This window comes from Epinephelus lanceolatus, chromosome 22, assembly GCF_041903045.1.
Source record: "Epinephelus lanceolatus isolate andai-2023 chromosome 22, ASM4190304v1, whole genome shotgun sequence".
In the NCBI taxonomy this organism is placed as follows: Eukaryota; Metazoa; Chordata; class Actinopteri; order Perciformes; family Serranidae; genus Epinephelus; species Epinephelus lanceolatus.
In genome coordinates, this window is record NC_135755.1 from 26959752 (window position 1) to 26980974 (window position 21223).

The window sequence follows — 21223 nt, forward strand, 5'->3', positions numbered from 1 at the left end:
AAAGGACACCCACTCTGGCTCTTTGGCAACACTTTTTAAGTAATCTGTGGTCTGATCTGGCAGTTTGTGACCTTTGTGACATGTCACCAAAGTGTCCAGAAAGTGCTGCAAATGGCCAACAAATAATCCAAGAGTCTATTAACGGAATGTCTTTACCCGCTGGAGTTTGGACAGGGGTGGTTGCTAAGATGACTTCCTCAGTTCAAGACAAGAAAGATGAGAAGCAGAGCCAGGCAGGCGTTCCCCACAATATACCCATCATGTGCCACACACACACACACACACACACAGTTGACCCAAACCAACAATATCTTCTGACCCGACCCTGCCCTTCCTCCTGCAGCCACAAATGGAAAACCCAGGCCCACTTTGTGTGTGCATGTGAGGTCTCCCATTCAGTTTATGTATTAGTTCACTGTATCAACTGGCAGCCGAGGCCCAGAATATTATTCTTTTGTGTTCAATTTTACGTGCATGCATAGAAGTGTACTTTTCTGTGTGTGCGTCTCTATGCATGCGCGTGTGGTAAAGCTGTGTGTGTTCTTACTATTGTGGCGGTGCGTTGATGGAAAACCTATCTAGTTTTCCTCTGTGTCACAGCAGCGGTCCCCCTAAGGTTGAAAACAGAGAGCGAGGAGGGGGAGGGCGGAGGGACAGAGAGACACTAACACACTCCAGGAGAAAGACGTTAAAGAAAGAAAGTTTAAGGGCATTTTTTAAAACAGTTTTTAGACAGTTTCCCCTTTTTGTGCAGGTAAAACGAGTAGAGAAGAAAGAGGGACCTGTGGGGGGAAAAGATTCACACACACACTCAGCTCTCTAATTGTGGGTGTGTCCAGAGCTATAAGTGCCTTTGCTCTTACCTGTGTTACTTATATCCCTGCATGAGGCTCAGAACAGACACACTCACACACACCTGTCAGTCGACACACCTGCCCTGCACTCCAGAAGCTGCACTCTACTCTGCGTCCTCAGGTAAGACTGAGCTCCTTTTTACACCTAAAATAAAATATAGTGCATCAGTCTATATGTTGGTGGAATAGACCTTTAAATCCTGTGATATTTAGGCTATGATCTTGAGATTGTTGCTTTCTCTATTTTTTAAAAATGACAAGAAACTTTACTATACGTCAGATTAAGTTGTAAATTTGGAGGAAAATACACCTTTAATTTTTTATCGGTCCTTTTATTTCTTTACATTCAGATTTTTTTCATGTATGTTTATAATAATAATCATATTACCACTTTTTGCACATGTGTAATTTGTCCATACTAAGACCATTTACTTGTTCTTGAAAAATGCTTATGTTTTGCCGTGTTTGGGAGATTTTATTTTGCAACTCAGCTGACTTTTGCTTTCATCATAATACGCATATTTGTAAAACTAAGCAATATTGTGATTAAGATGATAGACTAGATTTTTTTTTATTATTGGAACATTATGACAGTGACAGATGAGACAAATTAAAAATCTTGTCTGTGGTATTTCTAGACTGTATTTTCCCTGTCATTAAGGCTGTTCACTTTTTACACTGGTACATATAATGTACAACATGTAAAAAAAAATATTACATCATATTGGCAATTAGTGGAAATTTCAGGTTCTTGACATTGCAAAAAAAAAAGCAGATTGCACTTGAAATCAGCAGATGGTCCAAGCTCCATTTATATAACAGTAATTTTATAGTTTTTAATTCAAATAAAATTGTCTGCTGCGACTTCTAAATCAGCATCTAGCCTCTTCTGAATTGTTTAAACAATGAAAGTTCAATTTAGGAGGTCAGAGGATCATTTGGGTGTTTTACACTGAAATATATTTCCTCTAATACTTGCAAAATGCCTGTGCTTTTAACTGTTTTCCGAGAAAGTCTTGGTTCTTTTTAGCAATATTCAGTTAAACGGCAGTTTTTCCATAAGATTCTTCTATGCAGTTATACAATTACAAGAATGGTCCACAAAAGGGGGGGGGGGGCACAGCACTTACATAATAAGAGACACAATATGGTGAAGTTAAATTAACTGATGATTTTAAGTTTTTTGTTTTCATGGAATATTTTTAAAGATCCTACATAAGGTATATGTTCTTTATGCTGTATTGGTGGTCCTCCCACTATCACTTCCCAAAGCGGGGTGTAGCATATTACAACCCACTTTCCTCAAATACAAACCAAACCTTCAGGCGTGGAAACCCCACATAAGAGGAAAAAGCCGGGCATTTCCCCTGCCCTACCGGCTGACATGGGGTTAATGGCCTCACACACACTCACACAGTCCTGACCCGTTAATTTGTCCGTACCAGCAGCGCTAATGGCGTCCCCAGGGCCGTTCCACCATCACCACAGAGGCAGTTCCCAACGCTCTGGTCTGGGGGTGGTGGTGTGGTGGCGGTGGGGGGCGGGGAGCTGGAAAGAGCTGCCATTTTAGAGGTCAAGGGTCAGGATCACCAAATTCCCAGGAAAACATGACTTTATTGTTTACACACGTGTGGGAGTGCATGTGCAAGGGGGGCATGAGCACGTGCAAGCATCGGACACTCGCTCAAGATCATGCATGCATGTGTGCATGTAAAACGCACACAGGGTCCTTCAACCTTTCTGTATTTTAAGGAAACTTTAATTCATGTATAGCTTCTGATGTGCTGCTTCGTGTACGAGTCGGTGTGAGCTGTGTACGTACGTGTGTCAGCAGGTAGCTGTTAAATGAGGCACGTTGAAAAGATAAAGACAGCATTGTTTTTATTCACATTAGCTGTTACTCAGCTGAGTGACACACAGGCAGATGTGAAGGGTGGGAAATCACCTCGGTGGATAACAGAGGGGGCTCTGGGCAACGCTTTGATTTAAGGGGAAAGTTCAGCAGGAGAAGATCACCTCGGGTTGAGTGCTTCTTCACTTTCTTCAGTTCAGAGAATTAATTAAGATTTCCTCAAAAGCCTGGATCACTGGTTTCCAAGCTTTTTGATTTGTGACATTTTATAGCCAAGCAGTGCCTCCTCATGAGCTCATCACAGATTAAAAATGATCTGTGAGCAACCAAAAAATCACTCTTCTTCATGGTCACATGACCAAAAGCAAGGATTTGAGAAAAGCCCAAAAAGAAGTTCTTACATGCTTTGTTGTTCTGTTTGGACCCTCTAGGCTGCCATCCAGATGTCGCTGTGCATGACCTCACATTTCTGCCTGCTGGTCCTACCAGTGATGTCACTGCTGCTGCTCTTCTCTCCTATCGGTTGGAGCCATGACGGCGTCACCCCAGGGTGTCACCTGCATCGTAAGTAACACGCTGTTTCAAAATGCATTCACAGTGTCCCCTACAAACAGCATCCAGACCATTTAGGTGCATATTATCAGGGAGTAGCAGGGCTTATGGGAAATGTGGTCTTGAGAACAGCAACAGCACTCGCACACATACAGTACTAGTTTCCCTTCACCTTCACTCATCCTTTCATCTTGTCTCCTGTCTCCAGCCTTCAACGTGACCATCCGCAGTGACCGTCGTGGCACATGTAAGGGCACCCACCTGGTCTACGCCTGCGTGGGCTACTGCGAGTCCAGCGCCTTTCCATCCAGATACTCTGTGCTGGTGGCCTCAAACTTCACTCACAACATCACATCTGCTTCCAGATGCTGCACCATCAGCAAGGAGGCTAAGGTGGGGGGAACTGAAAAAAAGGGGGGTTAACTACTGCTTCTCGTTTTAAATCATGTTTGCTAGATGCTCATGTCCTCCTTTTCTCACCAAAGGTCAAAGTTCCCCTGGACTGCCCTCAAGGTCGTCACCATGACGAAATTGAGATCCTGACAGCGAAGGCTTGTCGCTGCGACATGTGCCGCAAGTCCCGCTACTGATACATCAAGATGATATGCTGCATACCAAAAGTACACCAGGATCAGAACCAAATTTAGTCAGTTAAGCGGTACAAGCTCTGGTAAATGATTGAAATACAAAAGCTTTAGTGATGAACCACTAACTATCCTTTCTCTACGTATATGTCGACTTGTTATGAATGTTGAAGAAAATCTTTAACTTATTTAATTGAAAAAGAATCAGCTTTCTGCCAAGTTACTGTCAAAACCAGGGTTTCCTTCATTTGTGTTCTCAAAGGATGGTGGACAGAAAAGGCTCAAAGGCAGAGTGGCACCTGCTCTGGATCAGTCGCCCACAACCTTCACCCGCTTTGATTGTTATCAGCCCACTAAATGCCTGTTATCAGTTGTCATCACAAGCATAGATATGAGGTAGTATGGCCCAACTCTACCTCTCATATTTACCTGTAATGTTAGGCTGTGACTTCTAGTGGCCAGAATAATTGTGGTGGGAGCAAAGGAGTAAGTTTGGTGATGTAGTATAGAGAGAAAAAAGTCTGCAAAGAGGAGGTTGGGGTGAATACATGGGTAAAGCAAACACAGGACTTTTACCCTTCTGGCCTACTAGTATGTGCAGTTTGCACCGTCTTAAGCATTATAACGGTAGAGATAACAACTGAAAACGGCCATTTAATGGGCTGATAATATTGGAAAGGGGTGGTATTTTAGGATTGAAATTAAAATGGAAAATTCACACTTTTAGATGTCTCTAAAGATGTGTGTATGTTTGTGTGTGCATGTGCATGTGTGTGCGAGCCTGCGTGTCTTAAATGTTATGTAAGGGATGTTTTTCTCGAAAACTTGATTGATGCACATTTGTGTTAAAGGTTGTATAAACCATTCTGTCACACATACGTCGAAAAAACTGAACATTTTTATTTTATATTTTTTCCTTTGAGGCTTGGCTTGGCAGACACTTGACTTTGTAAGCAGCTACAAATAAGAAATAGTCACATCACCCTTCATATTTAGTTACTCAGTAGCAAGTGTAAGTACACAGAGACTCCAGGATTATAATCAATCAAACTCATTATCCAAAAATATACTGTCAAACTTTGGAATCAATAAAAAGGTCATATATACAGTTTCAATCTTTGCAATAACCACTAAACACAGACAAGAGACCAAAGAATGTACAAATTTATTTATATTTATGAATTTGAATTAAAGGACATTTTGTAAATAATATGAAACCAAATAATGTTGGAAATGTCAATGAAATGAAACGAGAAAGAATGCACTGTATACTTTGTGATTAATTTGTTTTTCAATAAATTTCTATTCTGCAACTGTAAATTCAATAATGTGGACATTTGATTTCTCTTCTTACGTTATACACACACGTGAACTTGTTTCCGTCACTTAAGGGGACATTACTTACCTCAACCTATAGTATGACCACCACATGCCTAACCCTTACCTCTAATATCTGACTTTATCTTAACCTTAACCTGAACCAAGTCTTAAGCCTTAAATGTAATGATAAACGTTGTAAGCTTGACTTTGTCCCCACAAGGGAGATGTGTCCCCACAACATCATTGTGGGTCCCTGTTCACCTCATCACCACCATCTCTCTGTACAATGTGAATGCATCATGTCACCTTCAACTGAACTACTTAAACAGATTTTTATAGAAATATGCACCATGTGAGTACAATAAAAACTTGATGATTAGTTATCAATTGTAAAAAAACAAACCCAAACAAAATTGTACTGTGTCTAATTACAGTAAACTATAATCACAACAAACCCAGGGCTTTTGGATCCCTCAGAGTGTTGGGCCCCAGGGTTCTTTTTCACTTGGTTTGGTTGGTAATCGATACTATACAACAGCTGGAATTCAGAATGTATGTGATGCCAAGATCTATAATTTTAGACAAGAATCATAACTAACCATAGCTGCAGTTGATATGTACTTCAATTTGTTTATGACTTTATCTTTGTGTTCTTAAATTTACTATTGTGGCCATCACAGCAAAGAATCCCAGAACTCTTATTTTGAAATGTAATGCTTGCCCTGTTATTTCTCCTTTCTTACATTAAGACACATTTAACAGATATATAACTATACACACGTTTTCGTCAGTCTACAGAAAGACTCATTTTTAGGTTACTAAATGTCAAGTATCACACTTACTCAAATGTTTTGATGTCATCATTTTATTCAGAGTCATTCATATCAGTGATACTGTTGATTATATTGTTTGCTGAAAGCAGTGTCCTGCCCATCAGAAGGTCTCACACTCCGTGTCCTGTGTGGAGCAGACGGCACAGTGGCAGTGCAGGGCCATGGGGTAGTGGTAGAGAGGGGAGATGTTGGGCTGGCAGCCCGGCAGGCGGGCGGTCATGTGGCGGGTACGACTGTACGTACACACGCGGTGATGTCTGTGGATGTAGGGGGGATCTGGCACAGGTTTCTGTGGGGTTCAGACACACACAGGTGGTACACAGGTTACTTTGCTCTTCATTGATAGGAGTGAATGCAACAAGTTTGTGAGATCTCTACATCTACCAGACATTTTCGATTACATTTGTTCATTCTTGAACTCAGAGTCCACTTCCTAGCTCTTCCCTAAGCTTTTAACTATACGTCTCACTGTCTTCTGTGGACAGAGGTATGTGGACGCAGTTGAAAACTCCACCTACTAAAAAAAAAAAAAAAAGAAGTTAAACTCTAATTGTGATGAGGACCATGAGATGCTATTGAAAGTCTATGAAAAAGTAATTGGTCTCTGAGTTAAGATCTTTTTAATCCAACGTGGATTATAAAATCTAACACTGAACCTCTGCCATGTGACTGACTCAGCTCTGTTGCTGCTGATTCAGAGCTTTCTCCTCTAAAGGCTTTGAATCTGACCGAGTTCCCCTAAACTTGGTTTTTCAATTAACTCAGAGGTGAAATCTGAATCCCTGCAAACTTGAATGAGTTCGGCTAAAGTTCAGTGCCTGGAGGGATTTAAGCACTTCTTACGACAATGATGTATTGGTCAGAGCCGAGAATTGGTCATCGGCCTTCTTATGGTTTGGGTTGAGTCCTGGGTCATTAATCATTTATTTGATGTCTCAAAAATCCAGTATTATGGAACTTTTCAGAAATAGCAACAGAGAAAAAAGTGGGACTCTTTCATTGGCTGAATGTAACTGATGCTCACTTTACTGTGTGTTAGTGTGTGTGTTTGTATATGAATGTTACCTCCCAGGTGTGACAACGCCCCCAGCAGGCCTCTGTGGTGATGCGCAGTCCCTTGCAGCCAGGCTTCTGGGCCACGAAGGAGAACTCTCTCACAGCGCAGCCCCGGAAACCGTGAAGTGTGGTTGTCACAGTAACGCACACCACGGCTGCCCCGGCAACCAGGAGGAGAAAGCAAGAGAGGGACAGGGGATGGAGATGCATGCTGGGAATGATGGGTAAAGAGAGAAAAATTAAGTATGTATGTATGTGTATTTATTATTCCTCAGCTACAAGTGACCTTCTGTACCTGGGTGAGATACAGTTCACCTTAAAATAAAGATGTCCTGTTTTTGTCATGTTTACAGATTAAAATATTCAGTTTGGCCTCTTTAATAAAATAGATAATGAACTTCTGATGGTTTTATTGTCAACATTTTATATCTAAAGATGGAGATGATCCACAGGAGCTGGCACAAGACTTCCAGAGCGGTAAACTGTGACATTCAGCATGACTCATAACCCCCTCTAGTGTTCATTATGGCTACCTCAGACAATAGTACCAGAGACCTACTGCATACACTGCAAAAAAAAAAAAAAAAATTTAAAGGGGAAATTAATAACTTAAACTAACTTTCTAACGAAAAATAAACAATAACAAAACATTTTTAGTGACAAATGTGAAATATAGTTATTTAATTTCACTTCCATGCATAAAAAGCTCTTTTTCTTTTCTTGTTTCAATCAGAATCAAAAGTCATTTCTTTAAAACTACTGGAGACATCTGCTTAATTCCTCTTCCAGTATACCACTTAAACTGTACTAAACTGGAATCATCTTAACTCAGCCAGACTGCAAAGTGCTTCACTTGTATTAAGAAATATAACACTGAAATAAAAATACTTTCTGCATGAACACAATGATGTGAATAGTTTTATAGGCAGTGTGACCACTAACACCACACTGTCTTCACTGAGTACAATAACTCCAAGTATGCTATACCACTGTATCTGTGGTATAACATAGCCTGCTAACACAATTATGTATACTCTTTGTCTTTAAAGAAGTATAAAATATCTTAAAAATGAATTAATAGTAAAAATGACTTCTACATACCTGCCCTGCATTACATAATGGATGTTTAAAGAAACACTTCTCACCTTTTCAGCTGAAGATCTTGCAGAGATTTGAGCTGCTGGACTCCGGTGTCTCTCTGCCCGGACAACAAGCAGTGAATGGAACCAATCTGTCCTTGTTGTTATTTTTTGGAAGGCCATTAGGGCGGACGGACACTCTGACATCATAGCAATTACAATGAAATACCATTAGAGACCCCAAGCCAGAAATAATGGAGACTCCCTGGAAAATACTGATGCTTGTCTATGTTTTCTTAACCTCAGCCTGTATCTCTCTGTGTGAGTGTGTGTGCAGTTCTTTATCCAACTCTGGTCTCCTTTCAGTGATGCAAGGATTGTCAGTATTCAACTTGACAAAGGACTGGTAATATGAACACAAAGGACAGAACTTTTAAAACTCTTACTGGGTAATTTAAACCCCTTGACACCATATAATTAGACAAAAGGTACACTGGCTGTGACTTTAAGAAGCCCTGTCAATTCCAGAGTTAGGGGATTAATCCAGATACTGTGAACTCATCTGAGTAATTGTCTCCTCCGCTGTTAAAGTTCCATACCATACCAGTGTAGTGCATTTTTTTTTAACCCATTTACTGAAGCTTACCTATACTTTATATCACAGTTTCCCATTTTCCAAACCATGCTGCTTTAGATTTTTTGGGTGTACTTTTCCAGCTGTTTCATGCAGCCACTGGTTTCCATTTACTGCTCTATCATACTGCAATGAAATATCAGGTAATTGGTCAAACTGTTTTGCAGATTTGATGTTCATTGTGATGAATTCCACAACTTGATTTACACGTGAATTACACAGTGATCGATTTTGACACCATATGGAAATTAATGGGAAAAAATGGTGACCATGACCATGGTGTAGCCTGCACTGAAAATATTCAGCAAAAATATAAAAAAAAAAAAGGTTTGTAAAAAAGGAGTTAACACCTACATGTAATTCAAATACACTTATTAGCAGATTAAAGCAGGACTTTTTTCGCCAAACAAGATTGACATATTATCACAGTATGGCTAATGTACAAGTTAACAGTTGATTATTAACACATCCAATAGATACAAACATCTTTTTTGAATGTTTTCAACCCATTAAATGTCCAGTATCAGTTGTTATCACTACCATTATAATGCTTCAGACTGGGCATATTGCACCAACCAGTTGGTACCAATGCTTGGTTAGGTTTAGTCACCAAAATTACTGGGTTCGGTTGAGGAAAGGGTCTTGTTTTGGGTTAAAATGAGTACTTTTGTTGCGTGACATAAGTTATATACGAATGTTAAGTACATTACATATATTATGTAAGAAAACTTACATAAGCCAGTTAAAGTAAGTCAAAGCTGACTTGGGCTCCTCGCTGGTCAAATATAACGATCTGTTGGGTCAAAGTCTTGTGTTTGTTTGACCCATCCATCCAGCCTTACCTCCTCCTTACATAGACTTTGTCACTCTTTTAATATACATCACCTGACTTCCTTCTTTGCTCCCTTCATGATTACTACGGCCACTAAAGGTTGCAGCCCAACATAGAGGTAAATATAGGAGGTAGAGTAGGGCCTTACCTCAAATCTATGCTTCAGATGACAACAGCCATTTAATGGGCTGATAACATCTGAGGCAGGTAACACAAAGCAATATCAGCATTCATCTTAAGTTGGGTTTTGTTGTCGGATGAATGTTAATCCTACATTTACTCTCCTTTTAGCTCTGCTTTGATCACCACCAACTCACAGGAAATTGAGCTTGTGGGCCCAAAAAACAAAACAATATTCTACAAGTTGAAGAATTGAAAAGTTGAAAATTCTCAGTGAGTTTGTAATACAAGCGACACACTGTCGATATAGGATTATATATTGGTTCAGCTTTAAGTAACATGAATTATGCCTGTTGATCAAAATACCAATAAAAGGAAGTGGAGTTAATATTACTGAGATCATTATTAAGACAAAAGAGGTGACACACAAAACAGCACAGACTCTCAGAGTGTTTTCTCAAAGTGAAGTTTCATTTTTAGCACATAGTTTTTTTTCTCCATTCTACACCCCCCTGTAATGTTACGTACAGTAGTAAGCCTCTCTACATTCAAACCCCCCACCGCTGTGTTGGTCCCCAAAATATACATCTTCTTCTTCTTCTTCTTCTTCTTCTTCTTCTTCTTCTTCTGCATCGTCTTAATCATCTTCTCTAAGGTTTTTCTTCAACACAACAAACACAGACCATTGGGCAGACAGTGCAAATCTAGAAATTCAGTGAAATTGCTACGTAATGCAGTTGTAGGTTTCGGTAACATTATATTCTCATTCTGTTACTGTTGCTCTGACTTATTGCCATTCTATCGTGTCTAACTCTACGTCTTTTCTTTCCTCTGTCTTTCTCCTCCTCTGTTTTGTAATCTTCACTGGCTGCTTTCATCAAGTCCATTCACACCACCCCTCTGATTTAAAGCATACGTTTACACTTGGCCACATGAAAATGGCCACAGAGAGGAAATGTGACAGTGAATGAAACCAGCGTTCGATGGCTGTCTGTGAGGCGATACCCAATCTCTCTACGAACACTCTCTCTTCTCTCGCTTCCTGTTCTGGAGCAGTTCTAGAACGTACGACAGAATTCTAGATCGAGGAATATTACTATTAATCAATAAAAGTGAGAATTCGAGAACAGTGGGAGCTGGGGTTCTGTTTTTCCCGAGTCAGCTGACTGACTGACAATAACAATCAAGAGGGTTTGTGTGTAAGCGAGCCAAAACAAAAATCAGAAAGTAAGCTGAGTTTTATGACAGCGAGGTCAAGTTTTGTCTCTTTTCAGTTGTGTTTTTTGAGTGCCTGAATCAAAACGTTCGAAATCCAACCAAATGGATTTTTTTCTCTTCAGCATGCCAGCCAGATGGTGTTTGCAGGTGCAGGTTTTGAGGTGTTTTCTGGTATGAGGCTGCTATTACACCTAATCCATCATTGCATTATCTGTGGCTGCCATGGAGCATCGTTCATGCAAATTTGTGCACTTTTCTTCAACACTCCCATTGTGTGAAGAGAGAAGAGAGGCACATGTCAGTGGTTTCCACCCTAAGGGTTGGGGCCCCTTCAGGGGTCCTGAGATAAATCAGAAGGGTCACAAGTTAATTAGAAGAACGGGAAAACAAAATAAGACATTTTTATATACATAAAAGTATATAATTTTTCAGATTTTCCTCTTGCTCTTTCGTATTTCTTCTGATTTGTATTTTTGAGGTTGAGCACCTAATTGTAACACACACATTATTTCTTTATTAATTTTTAAATTTTTTCTCTTTTCTTGAGAAATACTGGAAACTTTTACCTCTTGAGGCCTCTAAAAAAAAACGTACATTCAAAACTATTTAAGGAGGGAAAACACTCTTTGGTTGAACTGCTTGCAACTCATGTCCTTATGAAGGTCAGGGGGACGTTGTTTGCTCTAAGGGGTCACAAGCCAAATAGTTGGGAACCACTAGCACGTGTAATGATGGTAACTCAGGTTCGAATTTCTAGCGTTTTCTGGAGCTTTCAATCTTATCTCACAGTCTTCATCAGCAGATGGAGTTTACTAGGGATGTCAGTTTTGGTTAAGTTTGCTTTCAATAGCCCCTAACCCTAACCCTTACCCAACACTCAATACATGGGAACTAACTGGTTGATTTTCAAGCAAAATGAGTTCATGCGTTCTGTTAACTCACTGAGCTTTAGCGCTGCATTTCATGCATTATCGATTTAAAGGGTGGTAAAATTGTATGTTTTGTGATGTAAATGTCTTTCCCCCTATTTTTTACTATTGACTTTGCTGACAAGATAGATGGCCAATCACGTTAACTTGCTGAAACATAGTGCTCACTGCCCGACTTCCAGTTAGCTAGCCTTGGCCGCTCTGCACTGCGCATGCCCTGGGTTGGGTGGGAACAAGCTAACAGCATCACTCATTTGGCATTATGTATGAAAACATGGTGGCCACCCTCCAGTCCCCGCCTCCAGGTAGCCCCGGTGAATAAGTGGTTTCATTTTGAGCCGTAAAACACCTTTAGCATTGTAAACTATATTAGCACCACACTGCAGAGCTAACGGTGGGTGCTAACAATACTAAAGGGGGTTTGCGGCTCAAAATTGACCCACTTACTCACCAGGGTGACTCTAAACACCTGGTACAAAAGTTCCATACTTCAGTCATATAATGACTACTGAGCCATCTCCAGGACAACCGAGCAATGCCATCCCAGATGAAGACCATGACATGTGACAAGCTGCAGAAAGTTTGACGTTGTTAATGTCACTACAACTACTGTTTCCAAACTCAGCACCGAACTTTTATGCACAAATTTGAAAATATTTGGTTTGACTGACAAACGTGTTGGAAGTTATACCCTGAATGTTGAATGCAACATCTGCAAATGAAATGAAATGCAAAGCTGCAGTGTCAATGTTTGAAAGCAACAACCTCTTTTGTACAGAGAAGCAATGGTAGATTGGGTGTGAATCAGTCATCAGCAGCTCAATAAAACTTGAAATACCATTTTGAGGGCTGCAAGTCAAATGGATTTCAAAACCTTGTTGACTCAGGCATGATTTGAAGTGAGTGTTTTGAAAAACTGCTGGTCTGAAGGGTTTCTGAATGTTTGGTTACGAAGCAGCCGACAGGTAGCTCTGCGTCTCAAGCGTCAAAAAAACAATCAATCGATTTGTTTCACTATACATTCGGATTCAAACCCTGTCCCTCAGGAAGGAGAGAAGGAGAGAGAGAGAAAAAGAAACAAAGAGAGAGCTGCTTTCTCTCGTTCTCTATCGCTCTGTCTACGCACATCTCCTGCTCACTGATTCACTCACTGGATACACACCGATGCGTGCACACACACACACACACGCACACACATACACACACACACAACCTGACCATCTTCAAATAAGGTTACATTTCCTGATCAAATAGAAAATAAATAGCATCAGTATCAGTTTTCCACAAAATGAACAAGATCATACAAAAACCAAGAAAAAAAACAACATAATTACAAAGCAAAATCATTTTTCATCAAATAATTTTACACAGAAAGTACCTTTAAGACAATGTGAATATCAAGGACGCAACAGGAGTAAAAACAAGAGTGGGGGGTAAACATTTGAGTGTGACACCCACTTCCTGTTTAACCCCCTTAAAACACACAGATTATCCTGAAAGAATGAAAATATTGCTAAAATAATTTTTTTCTGTTTTATCCCACCCCCCCACTCTTTATCCCGTCACTCTATCGTAATGATCAGACAAGAATAAACAGATTTTTCTTGGTTCACACCGAAAAAAAGTTATCATCGTCATGGTCGCCATCTAGCAGCATCAGGTCTGCTGAGCCTAAAGGAACAGACGCTCCGGGTTCAGAAATCCAACTGGATTAATGTGTTTTTCTTTTGGTCTGAAACACTTGTGGTGCGCTTTATTTGTCCTCCAGTAACCTCTGGGCTGGGTGGGGTTTACTCGTCTGCTTGGATACATTTTTGGTAAGAAATTGGGGGGTTCTAAACTTCAACTTTGCACAATGTAACCTAGGAAAAATGAATGACTTTGTAAAACTTTTCACCCAAAAGTCGTCACTTCTTTAAAATTAAAGGTGCCCTGTGGCATTTTTGACCACTAGTAGTGCTATAGAGCAATGTTTTTATGAGCAGGTCCCCATTATGTTTGTATTGCGCTAAAGGTTTCACATGTATGCACATGGGCACATGGGCACATGGGCGATGCACTTGACTGTTTTTATGTTATTCCACTGATTTGAAACTGATGGCGGTAAGGTGCAAAGAAACTTTTCAATATGCCAACAAAGGCAGGGAAGAAGAGAATTGCGAGCAAGTAAACATTTATGTAAACAATGCAAGAGTTAAAATAATTTAAAAAATCAACTTTACATATGTCTTATGATGAAGGGAATGCATTCAAGACATACACAAAATGTGTTTTGGTGTGTAACACTGAATGTAAACATAATTTTGTTTGCAAAAATCTCCAAAGGGCACCTTTAACAAACAAATAAATAAATAAATAAACCTTTAAACATGGAATGTTTTGGGATATTTTTTTTTACGCAACACCCCTTTAGAATTCACCCAACGCACCACAAACACCCCAGAATTTCAAAATAAAAGAAAAACAGCCACAGCCAATCCAGTTCATTCCTCCCCTCTTTAAGGTCTGTTAAAGGGGAATTCCGCTGAATTTCAGCACTCACATTATGGCCTCATACAGTTAACATGTGATGTGAATCCAGAATTCAAGCCGGCCTTCCCCTTTATGGTATCTGCTACACTAGTGTTTCTCCCATAATACACTACAGAAATATCCAGAGACATATGTATATATATAAAAACATTATCATCATCATCATCATCATCATCAGTAGTACTTAGAGTAGAGTAGAGTAGTAGTAGTAGAGTAACAAGTAAGAAGAAGGAACAGTATTGTACTTTATATCATTATCGTCATCTTCAACAGTGGTTATTTAACCTTGAGGGACTTTAGGCTCGTCCTTTGGTGGAACCCGACAGAATGGGAGAGTTAGCGCCAGAACCAGCGGTGTGTGTGAGTGTGTGAGTCTGTACGTATGTGAGTGTGTGTCTATGTAAATTATTTAAAAAAAAAAAAGTTTGAAATATTTTGGTGCGTCAATCGAGTGTTGGTGTGTGAGCTTCGTTTGACCTGGATACACTTTCACTCTGTAGCTCTGTCTACTCACATTTACAGTAAATATGTACCTGCGTCGGTGTGTCTGTGTGTGTGTAACGGTTTGTGTGTCTGGTCTGTGCGTCAATAGTTTTGGGACATTTGTGTGAAATTGCTTCTTTTGTTTATTAATGTATTGTGCTATCCACGCAAGAAATAAGCATCTCTGACCAAAAGATAAATACAAGGCCACAGTACAGACTCAAACTCGGTTGGTTAAATATCAAGACGAGTTAGACACGTGTTAAACTTTGTTAGTGTTGCACCAAAAGAGAAGTTTCATCTCTTATTTTGAGGCTGATTTGAAGCAGGCCAGCTACCAGTTTTGGATACTGACCTGCAGTTTATAAACCAGCCACTAGTTAAAATGACAGTCTGCACTTTTGGACAATATTCATCTTCTGATCTGCAACATAATGTGTGTACAGCAAAAAGTGAACCAGTTTCACACAACTCTGTCAGAAAAAAAGGTGCAGTCTTTACCTCAGATCACTGAGTTTGTGCGCTTTTTAAAAAAAAGCCACGCCCTCGATGATACAAGATAAAAAGAACAGTGGATTTGTTTTGTACCTTTTCTCTCCCAACACTTTCACCATCAGCCTCATGTCTTCTCCCTGTCCCCTAACCCCCCGTGCTATCCAATCTGTGTGGAGCAGCACCTAGGTGGCGCTCTCCCCGGCTCCAGAGGAGGAAGAGGAGGCCCCGCTGGGCTTGGGCTCGGGCTGGTCGGAGTGAGCCGTCTGCGGGGACGAAGGGGTCGGTGGGTCCCCTCTCTCGCCTCGCTCCTGGAGGTTGCGCTGGTTTCTGGCCGCCTCGGTGAGCATCTGCATCCGGCGCTCCTGGTGCTCCTCCAGGCCTCGCCAGAGGTCTGCACGCTCCCTCTCTCGCTTCAGCTCCCTGGAGAGGCACATTGAAGGGAAGAAGAGAAAAAGGAGGGATGGAGAGAAAGGAAACAAGAAATGAGCTGTTGGAAAATGTTTCAGATATGCCCAAGGATCTTTATTGAATACTTCAATTTAAAGAGCATTGTCTGAAGACTGAACAACTTGAGCAATTACTAACAGGAAGGCATTAAGTATAAACAAAAATCCAAAGAGAAAGGATGGAGTGAGTTGGAGCTACCATCACACTTTTTCCTCAAATGTCTTCTAATGTAATTATAGTTGTAATAGACCACCAGCTGTGAAGGATGTGCTCTTTGATCATTTATCTGACATTGTAGAACACAATGGATGGATAATGAATGTAATGAAATTCTTAATGGGCAATTTTAATCTTAATTAGTTAGACAAAACATGTAGGAAGAAAATTAAAAGACAACACTAATTGGTTTCAGTTGACAGAAATGGTCATAAGCGCAATACAAATAACAACATTCCCCAAACTGTGCTGGGTATAATTTTCATGAAAGAAGCAGACCTTCAAAGACATAAAATCTATTAACAGGCGTGTAAGATCATAATCTCACATTAGTTGCAAGTAAATTGTCTAAGGTCCAGTATAGAAACACATTTCATATATTCCAAAGAAAGACTTTGAGAATGCCATTAATTATTTGAGAAAAATAAGGCAAAGTAAATGTAATATTCCAGTTTTTGGTTTAAAAAATGTGAACAACAGCTCTAAATTAACTATAAACTAGTGCTAGAGTGCAGATCTCTGGCAGGTGTATCGGGGAACATGTGGGTGGGAGCAGTGAATATCCTTGACAGTAGTTGAATGAATGGGAGCCAATACACAGGTTACATTATCAAGGTCTAACCAGAGTAGACAGGAGACAGGCTATAAGGAGACAACCCTCAGACACAATGTCCAACAAGACCCCTCTCCCCACCTTCCTCTCCCCTCCCAAACAAAGACTTGAATCTTATTCAAACTTCCTAACAGTCGAGATGGCGGCAAGGATAACAAAAACAGCAATTTATTCATCTCGTAACTGGCCTGAATTTAGAGGATCAAAACTTATCAGGTATGGAATTACTCTGCAGATGCTTCAGTTCAAAATATAAAAAACCTTTTCTATGGATGTCAGTTTTTTTAGCCACAACAAAGGCCAAAATGTGGCCTGCTACCTACAACCCAGGGACAGACTTTCTGACTGAAAAATGCAGCAAATGCAAAGTGCAAAAACTGCAGTTCCTCTGACAGCCACTTGAGGCTGGCTCCAAAACAGAATAAATCCCCATATTCATCCATGTTAAAATGCCCAACTTTACATAAGAAATAAACAAGTTCACAGTCTGGAGCAAAAAACACTTTTGTCTCTGTAGCTAATTTCAACATTCATGACCACTGATGAATTTTTATATAACTTGCCCATTAACATTGTATTACGGCTTAAAGTTATGCAAATTTAGGGTGGGGCTGCTGACATGCCAAACTCAGGACTTCATAACAGCAGTCCACAAACCAATGGGTGACATCACAAAAGCAACGTCCATTATTATATACAGTCTATGCCTGCAACAGACTAGGTAAGGCTTATTGTTGACCACTTGCAATAAAGCAGGTTTTTCAAAAATTGTGAATCAGTGCAACCACAACAGGTCTTTGAGCATACAATCGTAAAATATGCACAAAAAATATTAGGCTGATTGGTCCAGTAGTATGTGAGATTAGCTGCGGACAGATAGACAGACAGACAGACAGACAGAGAGACAGAGAGACAGAGAGACAGATACACACACGTAGGCACACAAATAAACCCATGACCCCCTCCAGGCTTACACCTGGTGGAAATAATAAAATCAAGCTTATCTAAACTAAGTTATTGACAACGGCTGATTGACAACCTATGGCATTTGATGACGACAAGAGATGCAGCCTTGAAAAAATTAATCAAATTAAGTTTTGTAATTGAAGAGTTCAAATATAAAGGTCTTAAGACAAAAAATTGATTTGGCCTGAACTGCATTGTAAGTGGAAGCATGAAAAGTGCAGTTTTATGAGGATACTAATGGTTGCTGCAAGGCTAAATCAAACAACACAGGCCATGTAAATAAGTCAGCTTTAGAGATGTTGGTAAGCATAATTTTTAAGCTTTGGATAGAGCAAGGCTAGCTGTTTCCCCTGCCTGTCTTTATGCTAAAGTTAACCACACCCTACCTTTTACTGAATTCACAAATATGAAATTGATATTGATCTTCTTATCTCACTCGTGCAAAGAAAGCAAAAATGTTGAACTGCTCCTTTAAGTTTTCCCAAGTATCCACTATCTTGACTTTGAAAACAGAGTCATGAATAAGTGGAATCATGATGTGATCCATGTTGAAAAGATGACCTAAGCGATACATGCTCACAATGTGAAATATAATGTGATGGATAATGGAACAAATACCGTTTAAAACATGACTTAAGAGCCCTCTGTTTCTTCCTCTTGTTGTCACTGTTGTATCCAGTGACACAAACACACACACACATACACACACACACATACACACACACACACACACACACACACAAAGAGAGTGAGTCACACTCACTTCTGTTTCTCCACTTTGTAGGAGGCAGTGAGGTCATCAAACAACTTGCTGTTCATCTCCATGAAGGTCTTCAGCACGTTGTAGATCAGAGACACAATGGTCCTGAAGAGATGGAGTGAGAAGTTTAATGAACCTGGACTGTCACCAGTCCCGTGGCATTACGGGTCACGAGATAGAGGTTAGAAAAGCTTGTGTTTTGGAGAGATTAAGCCATTAGCAGCCATAAGTGTTGCCTGGATAATAACATGAGGGTCATTCACGTGTCCCTTGTAGACTATTAGCTCGAATGCTAACTTTTTTCATACACTGTTCGAGAATAAAAGGCTTGCACATATTTCTCAGTGTCAGGAAATAAGAGTTTGCAGCAGCTGTGAAGCTAAATGCTGAGTGAAATTGTTATGCATTAGCAGTGGTGGAAAATAACTAAGTACATTCACTCAAAGGACCAGTGTGTAGGATTAAGGAGGATCTAGTGGCATAGTCATAATCATGTGTATAATCACCTGATAGTAACAATTGTTGTGTTTTTGTTAGCTTAGAATGAGCTCCTCATAAACACATAGGGAGCAGGTCCTCTTCCACAGAGCCCACCATGTTGGACCACCATGTTTCTACAGTAGCCCAGAATGGACAAACCAATCACTGGCTCTAGAGAGGTGCCTTTTGCATCCCTAACTTTTAACAAGATCTGAATCACGGTGGTGTGACGAGTGTGTGAAGATGAAGGAGCTGCCAGCTCCAGGAGCTCCCCACCCGTCCACCAGCCAAAATCCATTTCGCATCATCTGACAGATTTTTGCTCACGGCACAGGTGGGGAGCTCCCAGCACTGCCAGCACGGCGGGGTAAAGCCAAACACCATTCATCTGCACAAACTCCCCACACCATGGTGACACTGACCTGGTTGAAAATCAGCAAAGTATCCCTGTAAGTGAAATTCTAAAATCAAGACTTTTAGTCACAATGCAGAATTTTTACATGATAATTTTAATTCAAAAAAGGGATCCGAATACTTCTTCCACCATGCAATCAGTAACAGCTTGAGGTTACACCCACACTGACGCAAATCTCAAAATCAAAAGCTCTGAGATATGAGCTGTATTCATTTGTATGTTTGTGTGAGCCACTGACTGGTTCCAGTGCTCCTTGGAGACTCTGTAGAGGGTGGCGAATACCAGCGGCAGGATGACTTGACAGTTCTCCTCTATCAGACTGAGGATGTATTCGTTGTTCCAGAAGTAAAGAGCCCGCTCCGCTACCTAAAACAAACACACAGACAGAAGAGTTTAAGAAAGCTGTAACATGATTCTTGATGTGACATGATGAATTTGTAGGCGGGTTTATTACTCCCAAAACTGTTTTAGTTGGGGTTTTCCACTATTAAAATACATGCTTTAGATGATATCTTTTCAACATTTCAGCATTGTTTAAATGTAGGAAGGTACATTGTATACCTGGAAGTGAGGGCTGGAGATACAGGCTGCGATCTGTTTGAAGAGCGGCTCCTGGACCCGGATGAACTGAGACGGCTCGATCACATCCAGGATCTCCTCAATCTCCCCCAGAAACATCACCTACATACACAGACATTTTTATAATCGATACATAAAGGACAGAAAAGACATTCACATGACTCCCACAACACTTTGAAAAACACCTCACACTATAGTCCTACAAGAGTCCTGCAAGAGCAACAAATATTTAAGAAATCACAGTATCACATGAGAAAATATTACAGCTGTTTTTGGTCAGTGACTAATGAGAGAAGCTGAGAAACATCAGCGTCTTTTTTTAATTATCTGCTGTCTCACCTCTTTCTGCGTGCAGGTTTTTGGCCAGTATTTGAGCAGCCCTCTGATGATCTGCAGAGAAAAATATGAAGCGCATTAATATGAATAAACACTGCAGCCATTAGCTCAGCAGGGTAGCTGGCTGACGTCCATCTGCGCCATCTCCATTAACTCATATTCATACTCTGGATAGTGCATTAAGAAATATGTCATTAACTTTGTATTGAGTACTTATTTTGTAGTTTTGGCCATCATTTCTGTCAGTTATGATAACACTGTACTCACTGAGGTAAATGCTGAGATTCAAGATTTTGGTAATAGCTCCTCATTGCATGGGAAAATTACCTACAATATGTCAAAGTTGATTCAGGGAGTCATTTTGTAACTGTGAGGGATGTTTACAACACAAAGACTGGGTAAAAATGTTACTGTTCCACCTTTGTTTTCCAAGTGATTTACTTCTGAATAACTAATTTGGAGCAAGAGTTCGTGCAGTAGAAATCTGTGTGGAATAGAGTTCTCGCCCATACTTCACTCCGATCAATCACATGCAGCATTGTTGATTGTGAGCTGTCAATCAGGACGTCAAACCCCCTTTTACAGCATGAAATAATTATTTAAAACCATCCTTATCAGAAACACAGACACTTGAACATACAGCAGTGTGTTAAATAGTACCTAAAATTAAAGAAATCATCTCTGAGAAAAATTTATTGTACTTTGATCTTTGTGTACTTTGATCCCTGTTGGCCCATGTCCCATCTGCTAACATGGAGGAGGTGGGCTTTACGACCTGTACTAAAGCGAGCCACCAGATGCGATCGAGATGTTTTAGGGAGCTGTTATGTCGTCCATTGTTATATACAGTCTGTAACTGTCACCAATAGCAGTTCAAGGCACATCAATGTAAGCACTGCCTGATTTTGCAAGTTTGGCACATCGTGCGCCTGGCGCAGCTACTCAGCTACTGAGAGTTTACTCAGTTTGCCATGGCAGAAGACAGCAGCAGCGTCAGACAGCCAAACTTCTCCCAGGAGGAAACTGATGTTTTGGTCC

At 40.4% G+C, this 21223-nt stretch overlaps 3 protein-coding genes across 3 annotated transcripts in view; 1 reads left to right on the top strand and 2 right to left on the bottom strand.

Annotated features, from left to right (window-relative positions):
• The first annotated feature begins 3141 nt into the window (after nt 1-3141).
• Nucleotides 3142-3890, top strand: gpha2 (glycoprotein hormone subunit alpha 2). The gene is made up of 3 exons (XM_033610310.2): nt 3142-3270; nt 3467-3651; nt 3744-3890. The coding sequence occupies exons 1-3, from the start codon at nt 3150-3152 to the stop codon at nt 3846-3848; spliced, it is 411 nt and encodes a 136-aa protein (XP_033466201.1). The 5' UTR covers nt 3142-3149; the 3' UTR covers nt 3849-3890.
• A 2121-nt stretch (nt 3891-6011) lies between these two features.
• LOC117246494 (glycoprotein hormone beta-5-like) lies at nt 6012-8253 on the bottom strand. The gene is made up of 3 exons (XM_033610436.2): nt 8197-8253; nt 7061-7262; nt 6012-6284 (listed from the first exon to the last, which is right to left on the bottom strand). The coding sequence occupies exons 2-3, from the start codon at nt 7259-7261 to the stop codon at nt 6096-6098; spliced, it is 390 nt and encodes a 129-aa protein (XP_033466327.2). The 5' UTR covers nt 7262; nt 8197-8253; the 3' UTR covers nt 6012-6095.
• Nucleotides 8254-14681: 6428 nt separating this feature from the next.
• Nucleotides 14682-21223, bottom strand: part of ppp2r5b (protein phosphatase 2, regulatory subunit B', beta) — a 48560-nt gene continuing 42018 nt past the window's right edge. Inside the window, exons 9-13 of the mRNA XM_033609751.2 lie at nt 20189-20239; nt 19832-19951; nt 19509-19636; nt 18379-18480; nt 14682-15793 (exon numbers count right to left, since the gene is read on the bottom strand). Coding sequence (XP_033465642.1) covers nt 15556-15793; nt 18379-18480; nt 19509-19636; nt 19832-19951; nt 20189-20239 — 639 coding nt within the window. The 3' untranslated portion in view covers nt 14682-15555. The remainder of the gene's footprint in view (nt 15794-18378; nt 18481-19508; nt 19637-19831; nt 19952-20188; nt 20240-21223) is intronic.